Raw genomic sequence first — 24,205 nt, forward strand, 5'->3', positions numbered from 1 at the left:
AGTCGTGGGAATGCCTATTCCCACGACGTTAGGGAATGGCAGCAGGTGCAGGAACAGAGGGCCGTATCGATCTCAGGGAAGGCCTCTCCGCTACTTGCAAGCGGTGAGGCGTTCCGACCCTCTTGTTCTACCCCGAGGTCCCGGGAGTGAGGATGTGCAGCCGCCTGAGCTCCGGCTGGTGTACTTGAATGCCAGGTCTGTCGTTAATAAAGCTCCTCTCGTCCGTGACTTGGTTGAGGGTGAGCAGGCGGACCTGGCTTGCATCACGGAGACTTGGTTGGGCCCAGAGGGCGGTATTCCTCTGGCTGATCTTTGCCCACCAGGTTTCCGGGTGCTACACCGGCCTCGGGCTCAGGGTAGGGGTGGGGGAGTGGCTGTTGTTATGAGGGAGACCTTAGCTCCGCGGGAGGCCACCGTTCCGCAGATAGTCGGGTGTGAGTCTCTCTTCTTGAGATGCGGCCCTGGTGCGCAGTTGGGCTTGCTGCTGGTGTACCTTTCGCCTAGTCACGCAGCAGCAGCCCTGCCTGAGCTTCTCGATGTCCTCTCTGGGTTGGTGGTTGAGTTCCCGAAACTTATAGTTTTGGGGGACTTCAATCTACCATCTCTGGGAGGATCATCTGAGTTGGCTCGGGAGTTCATGGCTTCCATGACGGCCATGGACCTGACGCAAGTAATTTCAGGACCGACTCATGAGGGAGGCCACACCCTTGACCTAGTTTTCTTATCTGGTCGGTGGTTAGATGACCTTGGTGGGGGCTCTCCAATTATTATGCCCCTGTCATGGACCGATCATCATCTCCTGCGGCTGGTCTTCCGTTTTGCCACCCCCCGCCGTGGGTGTGTGGAACCAGTTAGATGGTACCGCCCCAGACGCTTAATGGATTCCGCGAGATTCCAGGCAGCGCTGGGGTCCCCACCTGCCTCCCCCACTCACAGCTCGGCAGATGCCTTAGTGGAAGCTTGGGAAAGGGCAGCCACTGAGGCTCTTGACCGAGTTGTACCCTTGCGGCCCCTGACCCGATGCAGATCCCGTCGAGCTCCATGGTTTTCCGCGGAGCTCCGGGAGATGAAGCGCCGGAGACGGGGCCTAGAGAGCGGTTGGAGGTCCAGCCGATCCGAATCCGACCGATTGCGACTAAGAACCCATATTAGGTCTTATCTCGCTGCGATGAGGGTGGCGAGGTCTAATCACTTCGCTACCCTTATCGCGTCCGCAGATAATCGCCCGGCCGCTCTGTTTAGGGTGACTCGCTCCCTCCTTAATCAGGAGGTGAGGGAGGAACCCTTGCAGGGTCGTGCCGAGGAGTTTAACAATTATCTGTCGGACAAAATCACTCGGATTCGGACCGGTCTGGACTCTGACTGGGCAGAGTCTGGCGATCAGGACGCGGGTGGTCTTGTCGATATCACTTGGGAGGAGTTTGATTCTGTAACTCCGGAGGAAGTGGACAGGATTATGGGGAGACTGAGCTCCACCACATGTTTATTGGACCCGTGCCCTTCCTGGCTGGTTTATGCAGCCCGGGAGAGGACACGCAGCTGGTTCCAGGCAGTTATATCAGCTTCTTTGAGTGAGGGCAGCTTCCCTGCCGTCTTGAAAGAGGCGGTGGTGAGGCCCCTCCTCAAGAAGCCTGCCTTGGACCCAGCTGTATTGAACAACTTTCGTCCGGTCTCCAACCTTCGCTTTCTTGCGAAGGTTGTTGAGAGTGTGGTGGCGCATCAGCTCCCTTTGGTCCTGGATGAAGCGGATTATCTAGACCCGTACCAATCGGGTTTCAGGCCCGGGCACAGCACGGAGACGGCATTGGTCGCGCTGGTGAATGATCTCTGGAGGGCTCGGGACAGGGGTCATTCCTCTGTTCTAGTCCTATTAGACCTCTCAGCGGCTTTCGATACCATCGACCATGGTATCCTGCTGCGGCGTCTCAGGGGATTGGGAGTGGGAGGCACGGTTTTACAGTGGTTCTCCTCCTATCTCCAGGGACGCTCGCAGTCGGTGTTGACAGGAGGGCAGAGGTCGACCGCGAGGTCTCTCGTTTGTGGAGTTCCTCAGGGGTCGGTCCTCTCGCCTCTCCTGTTCAACATCTATATGAAACCGCTGGGTGAGATCATTCGTGGCTTTGGAGTTGGGTATCATCAGTACGCTGATGATACCCAGCTTTTTCTTTCTACCCCAAACCACCCCAGTGATGCCCTCAACGTGATGTCCCGTTGCCTGGAGGCGGTTCGGGTCTGGATGGGGAGGAACAGACTTCAACTCAACCCCGACAAGACCGAGTGGCTTTGCATACCTTCATCCCGGGTCTATTCGGATATTCCATCTCTTTCTATGGGGGGTGAATTATTACCCCCCGTAGATAGGGCTCGCAACTTGGGAGTCCTCCTAGATTCGCGGCTTACCTTGGAAGATCACATGGTGGCTGTGACTAGGGGGGCTTTCGCCCAGGTTCGCCTGGTGCGCCAGTTGCGGCCCTATCTAAGCCGGGATGATTTATGCACGGTCACTCACGCGCTCGTGACCTCTCGTCTAGACTACTGCAACGCTCTCTACATGGGGCTTCCCTTGAGGACCACCCGGAGGCTCCAACTGGTACAGAATGCAGCCGCGAGGGTTGTGTTGGGAGTCTCCCGATACTCCCATGTGACACCTCTGCTCCGTGAGCTGCATTGGTTGCCAGTTGTCTTCCGGGTGAGATTCAAGGTGCTAGTAATGGTGTTCAAAGCCCTCCATGGCATGGGGCCGGAGTACCTCAGGGAACATCTGCTGCCGGCATCAAGCTCCCTGCGCCCTGTGCGTTCCCACAGAGAGGGCCTCCTCAGGGTGCCACCGGTCAGAGAATGCCGACTGGTGGCCCCCAGGGGGAGATCCTTCTCTGTGGGCGCCCCGGAGCTATGGAACCAGTTACCGGTTGAGCTCCGGACGGCGCCCGATCTGCGCTCCTTTCGCCGCGATCTGAAAACATACTTGTTCGAGCAAGCCGGCCTGGCCTGAGGGGGGATTGGTGGGGTTTTTATCATTTTTATTGGGGTTTTTACTATGTATCAATTGTATTTTAATCGGGCATGCATTTAATTATCTTTTAGTTTTTGTAAATTTCTGTGTTTTATTCTTGCCCTGTACACCGCCCTGAGTCCTCCGGGAGAAGGGCGGTATAGAAATATTAATAAATTAAATTAAATTAAATTAAATATTTATAATTTTCTGTTTATCTGGGGCTTGAGGATCTAAATCAGGGTTATTACCTGTAAGCCTGGTATATTCTTTCAAGAAAATCTCCAGGACTGTCACCCTTCTTTTGCCTTATTTCATAAACCTTTGCAAGGTTCTTAATTTTGGGAACTCCACTTTGGATTCCATACAAGATTGATTGTACAGGATTGATAATTCCGTAGCCTCATATTGTCGCCATCATCATCCAGGTCTCATCCTGGATCTGTGAGGGGGCATTCCCAGCAGTTATCATTCTCATGCTCTCTTTTTAACTGCTGCTCCATTGCCACTTCACAAATCTCCGTTCCTCTGGTGTTAGAAGGACATCTATCAATGTCTGAATGCCTGTCAGTGGGGTTATGTGTCCTTAGATAAGAGCAGAGAGTGCATTTTCTCTGGGTTTTCCCTATAAATGGGATTTTGTTGCTTCCAGTTATAGAGATCTAAAGTACGGTAGTGGGTAAACTAACACTTGACTGAATCTGTTTCCTCCCCCTACCACTATATTTTCTCTAAGCAGAGCCTGTATCTCTGTTTTCCGCTTTGTTTGAGATTGGGTGTCACAAAAGTCACTCACTGTTTGATTACATTGTTCCTTAGCCTTCTCTGGAATCTCCTTGTCTGGATCATCCCATTCCATGAGTAAGTAGGGGGTGGCAGATCAATCTCAGAGTCTTCCAGTATAACTCGGGGAACACTGGGTTTCTTTAAGTTAGGATCCTGCACTGCACATATAAAAGTTCCTTCACAATGGCAATCTTGTAGCAGAGACGGACTGTTCCAGTTTCACAAAGAGTTCCAGATACTGAATTTCAGCATGCCGTTTCTACTCCAAGAAGGCCGTTCTCACTTCTTAAATTAATTGGTGATTGGGTGGCCAGAAATCTCCTGGATTATCTAATTTTAAGTATGCCATATTGATACACAACAGTGAGAAAAGGCTGCCTTGGTCCCTATATCTAATCCCTCTAATATTTAAAAATTAACCAAAATACAACCTACCAACGTGTCTTCAGGCAGCTTCCCTTTAGGCAAGTCTTTTGCCTCTTGACTGGATGCCGTTTTGCTTCCCATATCAAAGCCAGATCTCAGATGAATTCTCTTACCCCTGGGACAGTCTTTGCCTTTGTTTTAGCTTTTACTTAGGGCTGGATCTCATGCAGATCCTCTGGGGACATCTCTTGTGTAGTCCTTACCTTCTCCCCAAATTTTGCCTGTTTCTTTTCCTCCACTGGCGGTTGTTCCTGCTCCTTGATTTCTTCGGGTCTTCAGCCTTTGAGTTTGATTAAGACATCACCAAGGATTTCACCGGGGACAGACGTTCATTTAGACAGTGGCTCATAACATTCTATCAGTCCACTCTGCATCGATGGGACATGTGGATTCCTGCAAAGTCCCTTTTCAAGTTACCCAATCATTGACAAAAGCTCATGAGCCTTGAGTGTGGCTAATATATGCAGAAATATACAATCCTGGTCACTGACCAGGAGTTTTATTTCCAACCATTCACACACCGTTCAGTCACCAGTCTTACCATCCGGGAAACCTCCTCCAATGGTCGTTGGTGTCTTCCAATTGAATCCAGGCATGGAATCCCGGACGAACCTCCAGATTGTTGTCCCCAATTTGGGTCTGAGCCTGATGCCGAAGCTGTTGAAGTACACCAGACATGAGGTGCAGGTTTTGTTTCCTTTTATTGAAACACTCCAAGAAAAGGGGTTCTGGCTAGAAAATGCCAAGGAACCTCGAACAATAAAATTAAGAAAGCTTTATAGATTTTCACTAAAGCGGAAGGCTAGATTAGGCAGGATATATAAAACAAATCATTTAATAAACGTTTTAGTAATGATCTAACAATTGTCCTATTGATCTTTAGCTGTCCCTGTTCTTAAGCCTTGGCTAATGAATAGACAGGGGACTCCACAATTTGGTATCACATTACAACAATCTAATGCAGTCTTTCACAATAGAAAGCTTTGAAATAGTGACCAGTTTGCTTGAGAGTGGGGCTTTATTCTTACTAGGTCCTCATAACTGACTTTGTGTGCCAAAAGCGTCTTTTTTCCTCCTAATCTTGGACTTTTTCTTTCCTTAAATATATTTTCTGTGGGGAAAAATTGACAGCATACATTTTCTGAGACAAAAAAATATGTAAATGATAAAGACCATTCTTTTTGCATTTCTTGTTGTATTAGCTTTATTTTATGAATGGTGTGAAATTTTATGTTACTTTGGTCTGTTTTAATACAGTCAGTGTCATGGTTCCAGACCAAACAAATCAGGATGCCGAGGCTGGAAGTTTCCTCAAAGAACATGTTTATTGGCTACATAGTACTACATAGTACTACATAGTATTAGCACATAGTATTAGCAAAAGTGAAACCAAATCTAAAATTCCCTCTAAAGTGTTAGAATATTACAAAGTTAAACTCCCCACTCCTTACTATGCAGTTTACTACCTTTCCCAATAGAATAATTTGGCTGGCTTTCTGACAGAATGCTCAGAATGAGCAAAATGGCTTCAGCCAGGTTTGTTGTAGAATTGACAAGTTGTAGTTTCCAAATAAAACTATCTTTAAGTAGAACAGGTAACTGAAGTGTTCATAACATAACCTTTCTCCAAAATATTATGACAGATACAATACAGTCTCCACTAACAACAGACATGTCAAACACAAGGCCCGGGGGCTGGATTCGGCCCGTGAAGTGCTTTCATGTGGCCCACAAAGCCATCCTGGAAACAGTGAGGAAATGGCCCCTGCTGCCTTGGCCCTGACCCAGGCTTGCCGGGAGCCAATGTACAATTTTGTGGTGGCCATCTATGCTGAAACGCATTTAGTCTTAGCTCCACAAGGCTGTCTGGAAACAGCAAGGGACCATCTATGCAACTGCGCATGCCTAAGATGTTTGCTCGCTGGCTTTTGAGTTTCTAATGTGGAGCGGTTTTCAGCTCTGCTGGGTGACCATGGGGCTTTTTGTCATCGTTTTGGACCCCATATGGTTGGTGGAACTGCTGGCAGAGCGTTAGCACCCTCCCCCATCGGGATATGTCTCGGAATGGCTGAGGACGGGGGAGGAGAAGCCAGAGAAGCTGACTTTCTAACTTACTGGTGACGGGATGCTGGCGGATGGGCGGGGCCGACTCGACTGTTTCCCTGCTCATCCAAGCTGAGCGGAGCTGTGACAAGTGATCTTTGTCGGAATTTTGGGCTCTGTTTGTGCCTGTTTGTTTTTACCGAGACCAGGGTTGTGGCAGGGGGAAGGGAGCCTCGATGTTGTTTCCCCCTCCCCCTCTGCCACTCGGCGAGTTCGGCTCTGTGAGTGCAGTGGACCTGGTCCTGCTGGCGCTGTGGCTGCGGCTGTGGGGTCTGCTGTTGTTGCTTTCCCTGCCGCTGCGGAGGCTGCTGCTGCCCTTGTTGCTCTGCTTGAATCTTGTTGGTTTGGGTCCATTGCCATTGTCATCAGGCCGCCTCCCCCCTTTTTAGACTTGTCATCATCACCTGTTATGGCTCTTGCTGCTGCCGCCATAGACTACTCCACTCTTACCATGATTGTGCCTCTTGAGACCTGCCACATGTCGACTGAATTTTCCATTGACTCCATCTGCTGGCACCCTTCATTGTCCGATGCTACCGCCTTCCTTTGTATGCCAGCGTACATTTTTAGAGAACTTTACTCGCTGCGAGATTCCCCCTTCTCGCAGGAACGCCCATCTGTCCTACATAAGAACTTTCTTGATGACGGGTTTTGGGACCCTGAGAGATGGCATGCTTCAAAGAGGAGGCTGAGGGGATTTTTATTAAGTTTTTTATATAAAATTTTAAGGGGACCCGGGAGGGGGGAGGCCTTAGGTATCCGGAACGAACTTGGGGGAGTTCGACCCAGACAGCAGTCCAGACCATTGGACGGTCACGGGGGGGAAAATAGGGGTTTGGGGGCAGACTCAGCTCCGGGTGCAGAGGGTCTCCCTATCTTGACAGTGATTGGGAGGGGCAGAGAGTGTGGGAACAGAGGGCTTTATCGTTATTGGGGAACGGGCCACTGCTGTCTTCAAGTGGTTGCCTGTTCCCGCCCTCATTTTTTTAAAAATCCCATTTATATCCCGCCCTTCTCCGAAGACTCAGGGCGGCTTACAATTTTAAGCACAAACCAATGTGCTTAGCAATAGCCTTTATTCTATGTATATGCCTGCTTATTAGGGCTTTCGCCCCCCCCAGCGGCATTATTACAAAGTGAGCTTATTGCCCCCAACAATCTGGGTCCTCATTTTACCTACCTCGGAAGGATGGAAGGCTGAGTCAACCTTGAGCCTGGTGGGATGCGAACCTGCACTAATTGCAGGCAGCTGGTGTTACTTAAGGAGGCATTAGCCTACTGCTCCACCAAGGCTCTTTGCTCATTGCTCTTCTTGCTTCCCTGGGGGCATAGGATTGCAGAACCCTGGGCTCAGGTTGGTTAATTTCAACGCCAGGTCCATGGTGAACAAGGCTCCCCTCATACATGATCTTGTTGAGGAGAACGCGGACCTGGCTTGCATCACAGAGACCTGGCTGGGCCAAGAGGGAGGTGTCCCCCTCTCGGAGTTATGCCCACTGGGCTTCCGGGTGCTTCACCAGCCATGGGCCCAGGGCAGGGGTGGGGGGTGGCAGTTATTATTAGGGAGAGTCTTTGTCTGCGAATGGCCACTGTCCCTCAGATAGGCGGGTGTGAATCTCTCCTGTTGAAGTTGGGTCCTGGCGTTCAGTTGGCCCTATTGATTATGTACCTGTCTCCCAGCTGCGTATCATCGGCCCTGCCCAAGCTCCTCGACATCTTGCCCGGGTTGGCGATTGAGTTCCCCAGGCTTGTAGTTCTGGGGGATTTTAATTTGCCTTCCGTGGGTGAGGCGTCTGAGTTGGCTCAGGAGTTCATGGCTTCCATGACGGCCATGGACCTGACTCAAATAATTCAGGACCCGACTCATAATGGAGGTCACACACTCGACCTGGTTTTTATCTCTGGGCAGTGGATTAATGATCTGGGTAGGGGTGATCTAACCATCCATCCCGTCATGGTCCGATCATTTTCTTCTCCGGCTAGACTTTCAGTATGCCACCCCCCGCCGCTGGGAGGTGGAACCGACCAGGTGGTTCTGCCCCAGGTGCCTAATGGACCCTGAGAGGTTCCGGACGAAGCTTGGGACATTTCCTGCTTCCCTTGCCCACGGCTCTGCCGAGGCCCTAGTGGCAGCCTCATACTATGTATCAAACATATCTAATTCTTTTTTAATTTTGTATTTTCATGTTCTTTTTTAGTCTTTATTGTTGTGAGCCACCCAGAGTCCTTAGGGAGAAGGGCGGCATATAAATATAATAAATCAATCAATCAAGCCCCTGGCGTGTCAGCCCCACCCACTGGGCACGTGCTGGGGAGGTATCACCCTTTGTGAGGAATGAAGAAATGCACCATTCTCTGGAAGTGGTCAGCACATGGCCCTGCCTACTTTGGGCAGGCTAGGGGCTGGGCAGCATTGCGCTTCTCTTCAGATTCATGCTACCCAGCTCAGCCTCTCAGCACTGTGAAGAGAGCACCCCGCTGCCTGCCAGGCTGGGAGCTGGGCAGCATTATGCAGGTAACATTGACTCTCATGTTGCTCATGACATCCCCTCCCCCAGAGCCCACCAAGTAGGCAAGGGCCATGTGCTGGCCACTTCCAGGCGATGGTGCATTTCTTCATTCCTCAAGAAGGATGACACTTCCCCAGCTGCTGTTTTTCTCCCTCCCTCATCTCAAATATTTTCCCACCACTCGAAGGAAGGAAGGAAGGAAGGAGAGGGGAGGGTCTGAGGGAACTCCTGCTTTAGTCCTTCCCTGCTGCCCTTTCACCATCCCCTTGTCCCCTCCTCCTGGCCTACCCTGGGAGGGGGTCTCCCATCCTATTGCTAAGGAAGCTTTGGATACAAAGCCAGATCTCCTCACATGGAGAGGGAGTGGGCCTCCCTCTTGACTTTGCCCTCGTACCCATCATGAGCATCCTGGCTAAGGAGAGCAAGCACAGCAGCAGCAGCCTTGAGGAGGAGGTAAGTGCAGCTGGGCACCCCCTTGGGGAAGTGGGGCTGGGCTTATTGCCGTGGTGCTTGAGGGCTGGGCATTTGACCTCCGTGCCACCATCCAGCCCCCCCTCCCCGCATAGCCTGAGAGGAACAGTGAGGCTCCTCCATTATACCATGCCTTGGCACTTGCCCCAGTCCCATCTCCTTCTGCCAGAGACCCTCAGATCTGTCCCACTCCTGCCCAGGCCCCCATAGGTACCCTTGACAAGAATGATGTAAAGCTGGCCATGCCCACCCAGTAGGCCATGCCCACCCTGGCCACACCCACCCCTCCCCTGAGGGCAACCACAATGCTGATGTGGCCCTCAATGAAATTGAGTTTGACACCCCTGACTAACAACATCACAATAATGTTAGACTGATTTGAAAGATTTCAGAATGAATGACAAGGTTTACTACATGCATTGTTGCTTTGTACGTAGTACAATTGGGAGTAAATGAACAATAGCAAAACACTTTTTCTTTGGAGTTCTTTTGACAGAATTAAAGAATTATAAATTATCTATCAAATTGTCAGTGATAATGGATAGGACGTAAGAAATAGTATAACTGGTATATAGTATAGCATGGCACGGCATGGAACAGATGAGGTAGACCTTTCCTGCACTGACTGACCCTTTCTAGGGGTAAAAAATCTCAAAGATGTCTTCCAAATGTATATTCTGTGATCTTAGACTTCAAGGAAGCTTTAATAATCTGTCTTCAGAATGGTAAATTAATACTTTTTTGATTTTATAAATATAGTATAGTTGTCTAACAACTCCAGGGTGGCCACAAATAGATCTTTTTAAAAATGCTCTTTATTGCAGCCAGGGCTTTTTTTCCTCATAGAACGCTCAGAACGGAGTTCCGGCACCTTTTTTGGATGGAACCTTGTAGGGTAGGCAAGGCGGGTTGTATGACATGTGTGAGTTCCAGCACCTTTTTCTTTTACAAAAAAAGCATTGATTGTAGCAATTCATAAGTGAATATTATGTGATACCTCACGTATAACTTGTATTTCTTTTTATCAATTACTACCCACTCAAAAGCTCTTGTCAATTTACAAAATATAAAACTGTAAACTCTAAAAAAATAAATATGAAATACTGTACTTTAAAATCTGCAAAGAATATAAACTTGTAAGCCACAGTAAAACAATATAACAGTACAGTACTGCAACAGAAAACTAAACATTGGTGATAATAACAAATCTGTTTTAACTATTATGGTTACTAAATGGTTATGTAATTGAAGTTTTTCAGCAGATTTTCTTTAAACATTCCATGTTGTATGTGACTGAAAAATACAAAACATATTTGGATGTCCATATTCTTTTATACTGCATTCTTTTAACATGAATATTGGCAACTCAACAGCAGCAGTAGATTCTCCATTCTGCTTTAAAGAGACTTCTCCTTCAACATTGGAAAAAACAAATTTGTGGTTCTAGTTACTCAGTGATTGAAGACTTGATGTTTTTGTAACTTATGTTTCTTACTGTCAGATCCCCAAAGAAATAACTGCTTCTATAACCATTATTTGGGCCCTGCCATTCTGTTGGGAAGGGGATACTTTTCACTGTCTTGCCACTATGCCCTTCCCCCTTATGTAGGAGACGGTTGGAGCTTGGAGCCAGAAGGAAATGAAAGCAAGATAGACCTCACAGAGCCTTTTACCAAAACACTGTGCCACCTGTGGATTGGCTGGAATTCAAACTGACCCTGGAACCCTGGGGGGAGGAGTAATAATATTGCTTTTAATATAATGCTTGCGTGGGTTTTTCTCCAGATCTTGCCTTGTTTTCCCTGCTATCACTAGCCCCTAATAAAAGTTCCTTTTGAGACAATGCCTGTTTCAAGAGTTCTGCTTTCTTGGGTTGGGTGGCTTAGTTGAGGTAGGTCCTTACATAAGATGAGGTCTGCATAGTGCCCAACCTGGAGAGGCAGCCGTGCTATCAAGGTGAGTCGTGACCAACTAGCCTCTTTCCTAACAGCAGAATGGAAGAGGGTGAAAATGGAGGCTTGGAGCGGAGACATTGCTCTGGCAGACCCCGAGGAAGGCACTTTCAGGGACCTGAAAGAAGCTGAACTCTCAGTCGAAGGGGATTGAGACAGGTGGTCTCTTGGATTGGAAAGAAAGAGGACTGGAAGGAGAAGGCTCAGAAAGTGACCCTTATGTAGGTGGAGGAAAGAAAAAACCCAAAAAGAAAAATCCAAAGACTGCCCCTCCCAAAAAGCAGAAAGATGATCCCAAATTGGAGCTGATGGAAGCAGTTTTAAAGCAGACCATGGAATATGTGAGAAAGTCCTTCGAAGAATTAAAAGCCCAACTGAAAGAGCGCCCAGGATCAGAGAAAGAAGAACTTGCAGTGCCGACTGCCCCCCCCCCCCCCGCAGCAGCGCTACTGCGAGCGCGTCCTCCCCAAGGACCTAGAAGGGGGCCACCTCAGCCTGCAGAGGTGAAACCAACTCCATTGGGGGTGACGTTTGACAGAAATCCCAAATGCTTGGTGTTCTTCCTTGCCCAGGTGTTCACCTACATGCAAATATATGGGAGAACGCTGCCCATAGATGGGGAGAAAGTCAGGATGGTCACTCTGGCATTGGAAAATGCTGCCGCTGGCTGGATGGTGACCCTGTACAACTGCAATACTCCAGAATTAAGAAATTTTAACTGGTTTATGGCAGCTCCGCCATCACTTTGAAGAATGTTTGGCAGACTGAAAAGCCCGCGAACACATAAAAACAGTGAAACAGGCAACAGCCAGTAGCTGAATACACAGAGGAATTCTGAGAGCTGGCCAGCTGTTTAAACTGGCCAGAGGACATCCTGGTAAGCTGTTTCCAGGATAGACTGAACGAAGATCTGTATAACACCTGTGTGGCTTGTGTACAATTGGTGTTTGTTGGCCAAAGAAGTGGAAATATATCAACACAAGCATGTGTACTGTTTAGTGAGAATGAGCTTCAAGCCACAGCTTGAAAGGAGAGGAGAAACCACCCACACATCACCAGCAACACTCCAATCCACTGCTTGCTTCAAATGAGGAAAAGAGAGGCACCAAGCAGTTGACTGCCGCAGCAAAGTACCAGCAAAGAGGGGAGACCATCAATCTACTGGGAGACCCACAAAAGCTTCACCACATCCAAGGGAGTCAACAATGAGGTCCGAGGAGTTCGTAGAGCTTCCCCGAGCCCATGGGGCAGAGGGTCGAGCTCCGACTCCACTGAATGACGACTTGGAGGTGACTGAAAGAGACTAGAAGAGTGACCCCTTGATAAGTTGACCGATTGACCCCATAATCATGTCCCTAGAACTGTCCATACCAGGCACTGGGAAATGAGTAAAATTAGCAGCTTTGCTTAACCAGCCCAAAACTGCTAGGGAGAATGGGAGTGCCTCTCAGGAGACTCAATCACTTTTTGCCAACTCGATGGGTCCATCCTGCCAGTTTTGCCACCAGACCCCTGTATTTAACCATGGGAGACCATTCAGAGACTTTAGCGTTTGTGGTGGCTCCTGGCATAGAGTGGCTGTTAATGCTGGGACTGACATGGTTAAAGAAATGGAACCCCATGTTCGATTGGAGGGAGGGGCACCTAAAGTTCCTGAAGAGGAGGGACCCTCCCCCATCCAAAGAAAAGGGCAGGAGGCGTGGACTACATTACAAATTATCCTCTGCCCTCAGCGAGCTGGAATTACAGAGCTTCCCACTGGAATATTGGGACCTAGCCAAAGTGTTCAGTGATTAGAAATCAGATGAGCTTCTGCCCCACCAACCCACAGACTGTGCTATTGAGATTGTCCCAGGAACGAAACTCCCCAAACCAAAAATGTACTCCATGACTCTTAGGGAGTTGAACGAACTTCACAAGTTCATTGAGAAAAATTTAGTGCAGGGTTTCATTCAACCTGCCAGACCCTGAGTGGCAGCCCCTGTACTATTTAGGGAAAAGAAAGATGGGTCTCTTTGTCTGTGCATGGATTATAGGGGTCTGAATACAGTATTCTTGGAAAATGTGTACCCCCTCCCTCTAATGAGAGATATGCTAGACTCTTGGAATATTTCCATCCCAAAAGGAACTTTTATTAGGGGAAGTTAATAGCAGGCATAGAAGGCAAGATCTGAGGGTTTCCTGCTCAAATCAATAGGTTAAAGGAGCAAAAAAGCAAACCCCACCCCAACAGTTCATCCAGTCAGTTCAAATGGGCCAATCCCCAGGTATTAAGTCTGCTGTGGGAATGAGGCTGATAAGACTCCATTCCCAGGACTGTGAAAATGTTGTTGGGTCTTCACACTTTTCTTTCCACAGCGAGAGATAAGCCAGATGGCCGGATGCACATTCCTTTCTCCCCCCAGGTTGATATCAAGGAGAAAATAGTTCAAAGAGCAAGCAGATAGAGGAAGCAGAGCGGTTACATTGTAGCATTAAAGCAAAAGGCCAATGCACATACAATCCCCCAAAAGCCTCTCCTCTCCCCTCAGGAGTTTGGCAGAACCCAGAGAGAGGAAAAGGAAAGGAAAGGAATAGGAAAAGCCCCCCCCCCAAAGAAATGGGTTCTGACAGATCTCTATGGAATTTATTGTGGAGCTTCTGAAAGTGCTGGAAATACAGTTATTTGCATGGTTACGGATCTGTTCTCTAGACAGGCCCATTTCATCCCATACCTGAAGATCCCAACAGCCAAAACTAGCTAAGATCTTTGTGCAACACATCTATCATTTTCATGGAGCCCCACAGCAAATAAGACAGTGGGGTCCAGTTCACCTCCTAGTTCTGGAAAACTTTTCTGGACCTTTTGGGTTCTAGTCAGGGGTTGTCATCTATTTATTTTATTTATTTATTTTATTACATTTATATACCGCCCTTTCCCGGAGGACTCAGGGCGGTTTACAGGGAATTAAAAACCAAAAATACAAAAGTTAAAACCAGTTTAAAAAAGATTAAATTTATCCCTGTACAAATAAAACCCCAATTAAAATAAATTAATCCTCAGCCTGGGCCAGAGAGCTCGAAGAGCCAGGTCTTCAGGCCCCGGCGGAATGAACGGAGGTTGGGGGCAGTCCTCAGCTCCACTGGCAGCTGGTTCCAGAGGGCAGGCGCCCCCACTGAGAAGGCCCTATCCCTGGGTGTTACCCGCCGGCAATCTCTTACTGGTGGGACCCTGAGAAGACCCTCCCTGTGGGAGCGCACTGGACGAAGGGAACTTGATGCTGGCAGCAGGTGTTCCCTCAAATACCCCGGACCCAAGCCATGTAGGGCTTTATAGGTAATGACCAGCACCTTGAATTTCACCCGGAGGGCAACCGGAAGCCAATGCAGCTCGCGGAGTAGAGGTGTTACATGGGAGTATCGGGAGACCCCCATTACAACTCGCGCGGCCGCATTCTGCACCAGTTGAAGCCTCCGAGTGGTCCTCAAGGGCAGCCCCATGTAGAGAGCGTTGCAGTAGTCCAAACGGGAGGTCACGAGCGCATGAGTAACTGTGCGTAGGGCATCTCGGTCCAGATAGAGACGCAACTGGCGCACCAGGCGAACCTGGGCAAAAGCCCCCCTGGTCACAGCTCCTATGTGGTCTTCAAAATTGAGTCGTGAATCCAGGAGGATGCCCAAGTTGCGAGCCCTATCAACGGGGGGTAACACCTCACCCCCCATCGTTAAGAGATGGAATAGTCTGGTTGACCCGAGATGCCGATATGCACAGCCACTCAGTCTTGGCAGGATTGAGACGAAGCCTGTTTCTCCCCATCCAGACCTGGACCGCCTCCAGGCACCGGGACATCACGGCGAGGGCATCACTGGGTTGGTTCGGGGTGGAAAGAAAAAGTTGGGTATCATCAGCGTACTGATGATACCCCACCCCGAAACCACGAATGATCTCACCCAGCGGCTTCATATAGATGTTGAACAGGAGGGGCGAGAGAACCGACCCCTGAGGAACTCCACAAATGAGAGGCCTCGGGGCGGATCTCTGCCCTCCCGTCAACACCAACTGCGAGCGGCCCAGGAGATAGGAGGAGAACCACCGTAAAACAGTGCCTCCCACTCCCAACCCCCTGAGACGCCGCAGCAGGATACCATGGTCGATGGTATCGAAAGCTGCTGAGAGATCTAATAGGACCAGGACAGAGGAGCAACCCCTGTCCCTAGCCCTCCAGAGATCATTCACCAGCACGACCAATGCCGTCTCCGTGCTGTGTCCGGGTCTGAAACCCGATTGGTACGGGTCCAGATAATCAGTTTCCTCCAGGAACAGAGGAAGCTGATGCGCCACCACACTCTCAACAACCTTCGCCAAAAAGCAAAGGTTGAAGACTGGACGATAGTTATTTAAAACAGCCAGGTCCAAAGCAGGCTTCTTGAGGAGGGGTCTCACCACCGCCTCCTTCAAGGCAGCAGGGAAGACACCCTCCTTCAAAGAAGCAGTTATTACTGCATGGAACCAGCCTCGTGTCCCCTCCCGGGCCGCATAAGCTAGCCAGGAGGGGCACGGATCCAACAAACAGGTGGTGGTGCTCAGCCTCCCCATGATCCTGTCCACATCATCAGGGGAAACAGGGTCGAACTCAGTCCAGATAACATGCTCAAGACCGTCCGATTCCTCCACATCAGACTCTGCCCAGTCAGAGTCCAGACCGGTCCGGATCTGAGCGATTTTGTCCGCCAGATGATGACTAAACTCTTTGGCTCGTCCCCGCAAGGGATCCTCCCTCACCTCCTGGTTAAGGAGGGAGCGAGTTACCCTAAACAGGGCGGCCGGGCGATTATCTGCGGACGCGATAAGGGCAGCAAAGTAGTTAGACTTCGCCGTCCTTATCGCCGCAAGATAAGACCTTATAAAGGTTCTTAACTGCAATCGGTCAGATTCGGATCGGCTGGATCATCATCCTCAAACGAATGGGGGGACAGAGAGACTGAACTCAGTTGTAGAACAGTACCTCAGATGCTTTATCAACTATCAGTAAGATAATTGGACTGATTTATTACCTTTTGTTGGGGTTGCTTATAATAATGCTGTGCATTCGAGTACTGTTTTTACCCTTTCCAGGTCGCAAATGGTCAGAAATTTGTCCCCATCCCTGAATTACCCACTAAAGAACCTGTCATTCCCTCTTTACAAGAATGGTTTAAATAGCTGCAAAATACTTGGCCAGTAGTGCAAAAGGCTTTAGATGAGGCTAGAGAAGCCTATGAGGCCCAGGCTGACAAAAGGAGGGTGGAGCAAAAACCTTTAAAGGTTTGAGACATGGTGTATCTCTCTATCAAATACTAGCAATCTCTACAATCTTCCAAAAAATTGGGTCCCAAGTTTGTTGGGCCCTTTCCTATTAAATGCATTATCAACCCAGTGACTATTGAATTACAGCACCCGAAGAATCTATGACAACTCCATCATTTTCCATTGTAGCTTACTGAAACCTGAGATCACTTCTAAGCTGAGACCACCAGCATCTCTACACCCATATTGGTAGAGGGGAAATAACATTTTGAAGTGCGAGATATTTTGGATTCACACAAACATCATTGTTCCACACAATATTTGGTGGCTTGGAAGGATTTTCCATCCTCTCAAAATGAATGGGTATACAAAAAAACACATTAGAACGCCTAGGTTACTTAAACATTTTCACTCTAAGTATCCTGACAAACCTGATTAATGTGATTGTTTTGTTTGTTTTCTCCCCCTCTCCCACTTTTGTGTTCTGCAGGTGGAACTGTTATTTTTCTGGGGGGGGGCTGTATGTCATGTCCCCAAAGAAATACCTGCTTCTATAACCATTATTTGGGCCCTGCCATTCTGTCGGGAGGAGGGATACTTTGGGGATGCTTTGCACTGTCTTGCCACTATGCCCTCCCTCCAGGAGAAAGAATGCATCTCCCTTATCTAGGAGACGGCGCTTGGAGCCAGAAGAAAACAGAGACCTCGAGGAGTGTGCCAATGGAGCCAGTTACCAAAACACTATGCCACCTGTGGATTGGTTGGATTTCAAACATACACTGGGACCCTGGGGGGAGGAGTAATAATATTGTTTTTAATATACAGCTTGATGGGTTTTTCTCCAGATCTCACCTTGTTTTCCCTGCTATCACTAGCCCCTAATAAAAGTTCCTTTTGAGACAATGCCTGTTTAAAGAATTCTGCTTTCTTGGGTTGATTAGTTGAGGTAGGGCCTTACACTTACAAATGTAAGAAATATGTATGTACAATTACAATAAAATAAAATACAATATAAGAGAGGCCTTGCCTCAGACAGGCCCGGTGCATAATCTGGGGGTCCGCATCGCTCCTACCTGAAGAGTTGGTGGCAATCATGGCTAGGAGGGCCCTTACACATATTGTGCGTTAGTTGTAACCATTCCTCTATTGGAAAGATTTGCTCACTGCAACTCATGCCTTAGTCACTTCCTCTTTGGATTTCTGTATTGCACTCTACATGGCACTGCCTTTGAATTGCAAAATGGATGGCAAATAAATTTGATAATAATGATAATAATGAGTATCCAGAAGCTTCAGCTCTATTTAAATTAATTAAAAGTGTCTCTTTTTTGAAATAGACTGCAGGTAGCCTTTGCTTAATGATCAGTCAGCGACCGTTCAAAGTTATGACAGACTTTTCCCCAAAAGGTACTTATAACCATTTCTGGAATTCCAACAACAATACCCCCTGTAGTTAATGGATTGCATTTCAGGCATTTGGCAACTTCCTCACTTTAAACCTGGTTGCAGCATTCCACAATGATATGATACAATTTATGACATTTTTGCTGGAAACTGGTCAAAAAACACCCATAGGAATGGATTGACTCACTTAATGACCAAGGTGTTCACTCTGAAAAGAAGTTGTAAAATCAAGTCAATCAAATGGATGCCTCAGCTTATAACTGTTATGACTTACAATGAAAAATCCAGAGTCTATTATGGTCATAAGTCAAGAACTCCCTATAATAAAATCATAAAACCTGAATGGTCTATTTAAACAATTAAGTCCAACCATCTATTCAGCATTCACTTGAATACATTTCTTTAACACATAAAACCAATCAAATAAAATGGAATGTTGTTGCAGGAAAATAAGAAGTATAGCTTAATAAAGCCTTAGTTATATTTTTAGTATTGTATAAGTATCGGGACCCAAGTAGGTGGCAACATTAAGGAAGCAGAAACTACAGATTTTAATAAATTATTTTCAATACTAATCTGAGGTAAATGTAGTATTTGGAAGCTGTATTAAAAATTTCCCAACCTTATTGATAAGGTGGGGACTCTGAATGCTTTTTCCCAGAATTTTCCCCATCTATATTGAGCTGTCATTTAAAAGAGAATCTGCCTACTGTTGATTCTCCATTTGCCAGCCAATCTCCCACATAATAAAATAATATTTTGCTCACTTGTTGATGTATATGCGACACTACATATTTCCTGCTTGAATTCTTACAGGGTGATTTCACTTGGAACAGTATGTCAGGGCTCAGCGTTCGGTTGAAATCTGTTCCTATTCAGAGCCTTTCAGAACTGGAGCGTGCCCGACTACAGGAAGTGGCCTTCTATCAGTTGCAGCAGGACTGTGATTTAGGATGCCAAATAACTATTCCTAAAGGTAAGAATACATCTATATGCTTAGATGCTAGCAATGAAATGGCAAGTATTGAAGAGTAAATCATAAGCCAATATTTTGTTTTACTTTTTTGTTTTTTAACTGAAAGATAGAAGTTTGCTTTACACATCTATAATTAAACATTTAATAGAGTTATACCAGCTGCCATCATACCTCTCATTCTGATTATTGTGTTGTCATTATGTATATAATTAAAATTATATCCTTTATCACTATTTACAGTCCATGGGGTTTTCATGGCAAAGATACTGGAGTGGGTTGCCATTTCCTTCTCCAGTGGATCACATTTTGTCAGAACTCTCTGCTATGACCTGTCCGTCTTGGGTGGACCTGCATGGCATATCGCTCATAGCTTCATTGAGTTATGCAAGCCTCTTTGCCGCGATAAGGCAGTAATCCAAAAGGCAAAAAGATGATGCTGGAAGATGAGGCCCTCAGGTCAAAAGGTATCCAGTATGCTACTGGAGAAGAGCAGAGGGCTAGTACTAGTAGTGCCAGAAAGAATGAAGCAACTGGGCCAAAGCCAAAAGGATGCTCAGCTGAGGATGCATCTGGTGGTGAAAGAAAAGCATGCGCAGAACAAGAGGCTTGACAGAAGAGTGGAGCGTAAGGCGAGACATGCAGCTGCCCTGCCCCCTCCGCTCTCATTCACTCGCCTTTGCTTGGAAAAGCTTCTCTCTCACTCTCATTCACTCAGGTTTTGTTTGCAAAAGCTTCTCTCTCGCTCTCTCATTCACTCACATTTTGCTCTTAAAAAGCCTCTTTCACACTCTCATTCACTCACACTTTGCTCGAAAATGCTTCTCTCTCGCTCTCATTCACTCACCAACTCGAAAGGCCATCCGCGGCACCCCCATTGACTTCCATGGAGACGCTTGGCAATGAAGGGGCCGATTAAAACCGCTCCCGCTAGTGCTGCTACTGCTGACTTTTTCACTTGCTGCTTGGAACCGGAGAATCCCTGGATGCCACTGCTGGGGGTGGAGGAGGCTGCCTGGGTTCAGCCGTAGCGGAAGCCAACGACACTAGCGGTGGAGGCGGCGGCGAGAGAGATTCTGGAGGTCTGCCACATCTCCGTCAGCCTCCGCCTCCCCCACAGAAACAAGTCCCCATGCCGGCCCCCATGGCAGCAGCGAGCCCCAAGGACCAGGAAATCACTCTGGCGGCGGCGGCTGCTGCTGGGGCAGCCTAGTGCGCTCACCGAGATGCTGGAGCGTCTTGGGTGTCTTTGGCAGCAGGAGTAGCAACGCCTGCCTGCCGGGCAGAAGAAACAGGAAGGTGGTGGCAGCAGCGGCTGCTGTTGAGGCAGCTTAGTGCCCTTGCCAAGATACTGGAGGTGCTTCAGGCCCGGCGGAGCCGCTGCGTTCCGCAGCTTTGGCAGCAGGACTAGCAACGCCTGCCTGCCTGAAGGTGCTCCAGTACTGGAGCACGGGCCTGGAGCACCTCCAGTATCTTGGCAAGGGCACTAAGCTGCCTGAAGAGCAGCCGCCGCTGCTGCCGCCACCTTCCTGTTTCTTCTGCCCGGCAGACAGGCGTTGCTACTGCTGCCACCAAAGCCGTGGACCGTGGGCCTGAAGCACCTCCAGTATCTCAGCAAGGGCACTAAGCTGCCTCAACAGAAGCCACCGCTGCCGCCGCCACCTTCCTGTTTCTTCTGCCCGGCAGACAGGCGTTGCTACTGCTGCCGCCAAATCCGTGGACCGTGGGCCTGAAGCACCTCCAGTATCTCAGCAAGGGCACTAAGCTGCCTCAACAGAAGCCGCCGCTGCCGCCGCCACCTTCCTGTTTCTTCTGCCCATCAGGCAGGCATTGCTACTCCTGCTGCCAAAGCCGCCAAAGATGCTCCAGCGTCTCGGCGAGTACACTAGGCTGCCCCAACAGCAGCCGCTGGTGGCGCAGCGATTGCCCGGTTCTTGGGGCTTGCTGCTGCCATGGAGGCCGGCACGGGGATTTGTTTCTGCCGGGGAGGCGGAGGCTGACGGAGATGCGGCAGACCTCCAGAATCTCTCTTGCCGCCGCCTCCACCGCTACTGTCATTGGCTTCCTCTACGGCCGAACCCGGGCAGCCTCCTCCACCCCCAGCAGTGGCATCCGGGGATTCTCCCGTTTCATCGGAATCAAGCAGCAAGAGAAAAAGCAGTAGCAGCACTAGCGGGAGTGGTTTTAATCGGCCCCTTCATTGCCAAGCGTCCCCATGGAAGTCAATGGAGGCGCCGTGGCTGGTCTTTCAGGTTGGTGAGTGAATGAGAGCAAGAGAGAAGCATTTTCGAGCAAAGTGTGAGTGAATGAGAGTGTGAAAGAGGCTTTTTAGAGCAAAATGTGAGAAAATGAGAACAAGAGAAGCTTTTGCGAGCAATGTGTGAGTGAATGAGAGAGCGAGATAAAAGCTTTCCTTTTATCCCTTTCTTCCGACATGACCTTGCCCCCGGCCGTTTCTCCCGAGTCACCAACCTTCACAGCTCCCTGCTGCTAGCAAGAACAATTTTTTGAGTTTTTTACTCTTCTTTTTCCAGGCTAAGGGAGTGCCAGCCCTGCTGATGTAGGAAAAGCAAAGCAGGGGCCCTGCTGGCTCTCCAGAATAGAGGGGGCTCTTCCTAATAAATGTGGCTGATCAGTCTTAGTTTCTTCTGCAAGGAATGGTTGGGGGAGGGGTGCGTTTGCTTCACCCTTTCCTCCCCCAAAAGGTTCCCTGCTTGGAAGAAGGAACATGAAACGGGTGACCTTTGGTTTCTTTCCTTCTAACGGACAGAGTGGTGCCCAATGGGTATTAGGGAGGGTACAGATTGGGAAAGAGGATTGCGTCTTTCCTCATCCAGCAAAACTGGTAAGAGAAAGCTTGTGGGCTGACCAACTAAGCTGCTACATCCCCTCTTTCTAGCGGACCCTCGTCACTGGGAAGAAACCTTGGCAATGAACGGATTTGGAGGTGCGCGCGTGCACTCACACACAAACACACACACACACACACACACACACACACACACACACAGAGAAAACTCCCCCTCCCCGGCACGCACCATCTGACCAACCCACTCACCTTTCCAGCAGTCCTCCTGTCTCTTCCTCCGCTGCCGCCATGTGCAGTCTGAGGAAGAAAAAAGGTTTGTGGGCAGTCCCACAAACAGCTTTTGGGAAGTCCCACAAACCAAAGAACTTCAACCAATCAATTCAAGATTCATAAGGTGGTTTTTTTCCCATGAGAAGTTTGAATTGATTGGTTGTACGTTTTTAGTCCCACTTTTTTGGGGGGAGACTGCACATGGCAGAGGACTGGGAGCCGCAGGAGACGGCTGAAAGAGCCGCATGTGGTTCTGGAACTGCAGGTTGCCGACCTGTGTAATAGACAGAGTGCCTGAAGAACTATGGATGGAGGTTCGCAACATTGTACAAGAGGTAGCATCTAAAATCATCCCAAAGAAAAAGAAATGCAAGAAAGCAAAATAGCTATCTGAGGAAGCTTTGCAAATAGCTGAGGAAGGAAGGGAAGCAAAAGGCAAGGAAGAAAGAGAAAGATACACCCAATTGAATGCAGAATTCCAGAGAATAGCTAGAAGAGATAAGAATGCCTTCTTAAATGAACAGTGCAAAGAAATAGAAGAAAACAATAGAATAGGGAGGACCAGAGATCTCTTCAAGAAAATTGGAGATATGAAGGGAACGTTTCATGCAAAAATGGTCATCATAAAGGACCAAAATGGCAAGGACCTAACAGAGGCAGAAGAGATTAAGAAGAGGTGGAAAAACTACACAGAAGAACTATATAAGAAAGAGCTTAACGTCCCAGATAACCATGATTGGGTGGTCACTGACCCCAAGCCAGACATCCTAGAATGTGAAGTGAAATGGGCCTTAGGAAATCTGAGCAACAAGAAAGCTATTGGAGGTGACAGTATTCCAGCTGAGCTATTCAAAATCTTAAAAGACGATGCAGTAAAAGTGCTACACTCAATTTGCAGCAAATTTGGAAAACTCAGCAGTGGCCACAGGATTGGAAAAGATCAGTTTACATTCAAATTCCAAAGAAAGGCAATGCCAAAGAATGTTCATACTATCACACCATTGCACTCATTTCACATGCTAGTAAAGTTATGCTTAAAATCCTACAAGCTAGACTCCAGCAGTATGTGGATCTAGAACTTCCAGAAGTACAGGCAGGATTTCGAAGAGGCAGAGGAACTAGAGATCAAATTGCCAACATATGCTGGATCATGGAGAAAGCTAGGGAGTTCCAGAAAAACATCTACTTCTGCTTCATTGACTATGCTAAAGCCTTTGATTGTGTGGATCACAACAAATTGGGGCAAGTTCTTAAAGAGATAGGAGTACCAGACCATCTTATTTGTCTCTTGAGAAACCTATATGCAGGTCAAGAAGCAACAGTGAGAACTGGACACAGAACCACTGATTGGTTAAAAATTGGGAAAGGAGTCCAGCAAGGCTATATTTTGTTGCCCTGCGTACTTAACTTATATGCAGAGCACATCATGAAAAAGGCAGGGCTAGATGAATCAAAAGTTGGAATTAAGATTGTCGGGAGAAATATCAACAACCTAAGATATGCAGATGATACCACTCTAATGGCAGAAAGTGAAGAGGAACTAAAGAGCCTCTTGATGCAGGTGAAGAAGGAGAGTGCAAAAGTGGGCTTGAAACTCAACAGAGTAGTGACAGATTTTATTTTCCTGGGCTTCAAGATCACCGCAGATGGGGACTTCATGCAAGAAATTAAAAGACACTTGCTCCTGAGGAGGAAATCTATGGCAAATCTAGACAGTATACTAAAAAGCAGAGATATCACCCTGCCAAAAAAAGTGCGTATAGTCAAGGCCATGGTTTTCACAGTTGCAACATATGGCTGTTGCAAAAAGAAAGGCTGAGCACCAAAGAATTGAGGCCTTTGAACTATGGTGTTGGAGAAGACTCCTGCGAGTCCCTTGGACTGCAAGGCGTTTAAACTGGTCAGTCCTAGAGGAGATCAAACCTGACTGCTCTTTAGAAGGCCAGATCCTGAAGTTGAAACTCAAATACTTTGGCCACCTAATGAGAAGGAAGGACTCACTGGAGAAGAGCCTAATGCTGTGAAAGATTGAGGGCAATAGAAGAAAGGGATGACAGAGAATGAGGTGGCTGGATGGAGTCATTGAAGCAGTAGGCGTGAGCTTAAATGGACTCCAGAAGATGGTAGAAGACAGGAAGGCCTGGAGGAAGGTTGTCCATGGGGTCGCGATGGGTCAGGCATGACTTCACAACTAACAACAACAACAACAATCACTATATGAGTATATCATTTGAGTAGTAACA

At 48.1% G+C, this 24,205-nt stretch overlaps 1 protein-coding gene across 1 annotated transcript in view; it reads left to right on the forward strand.

Annotated features, from left to right (window-relative positions):
• The first annotated feature begins 18,732 nt into the window (after positions 1 to 18,732).
• ARHGAP6 (Rho GTPase activating protein 6) overlaps positions 18,733 to 24,205 on the forward strand; it is a 124,546-nt gene continuing 119,073 nt past the window's right edge. The window contains exon 1 of the mRNA XM_081327452.1: positions 18,733 to 18,886. Coding sequence (XP_081183578.1) covers positions 18,748 to 18,886 — 139 coding nt within the window. The 5' untranslated portion in view covers positions 18,733 to 18,747. The remainder of the gene's footprint in view (positions 18,887 to 24,205) is intronic.

The sequence above is a fragment of the Vipera berus genome (assembly GCF_964194415.1).
Source record: "Vipera berus genome assembly, chromosome: 4".
NCBI classification, from domain to species: domain Eukaryota; kingdom Metazoa; phylum Chordata; class Lepidosauria; order Squamata; family Viperidae; genus Vipera; species Vipera berus.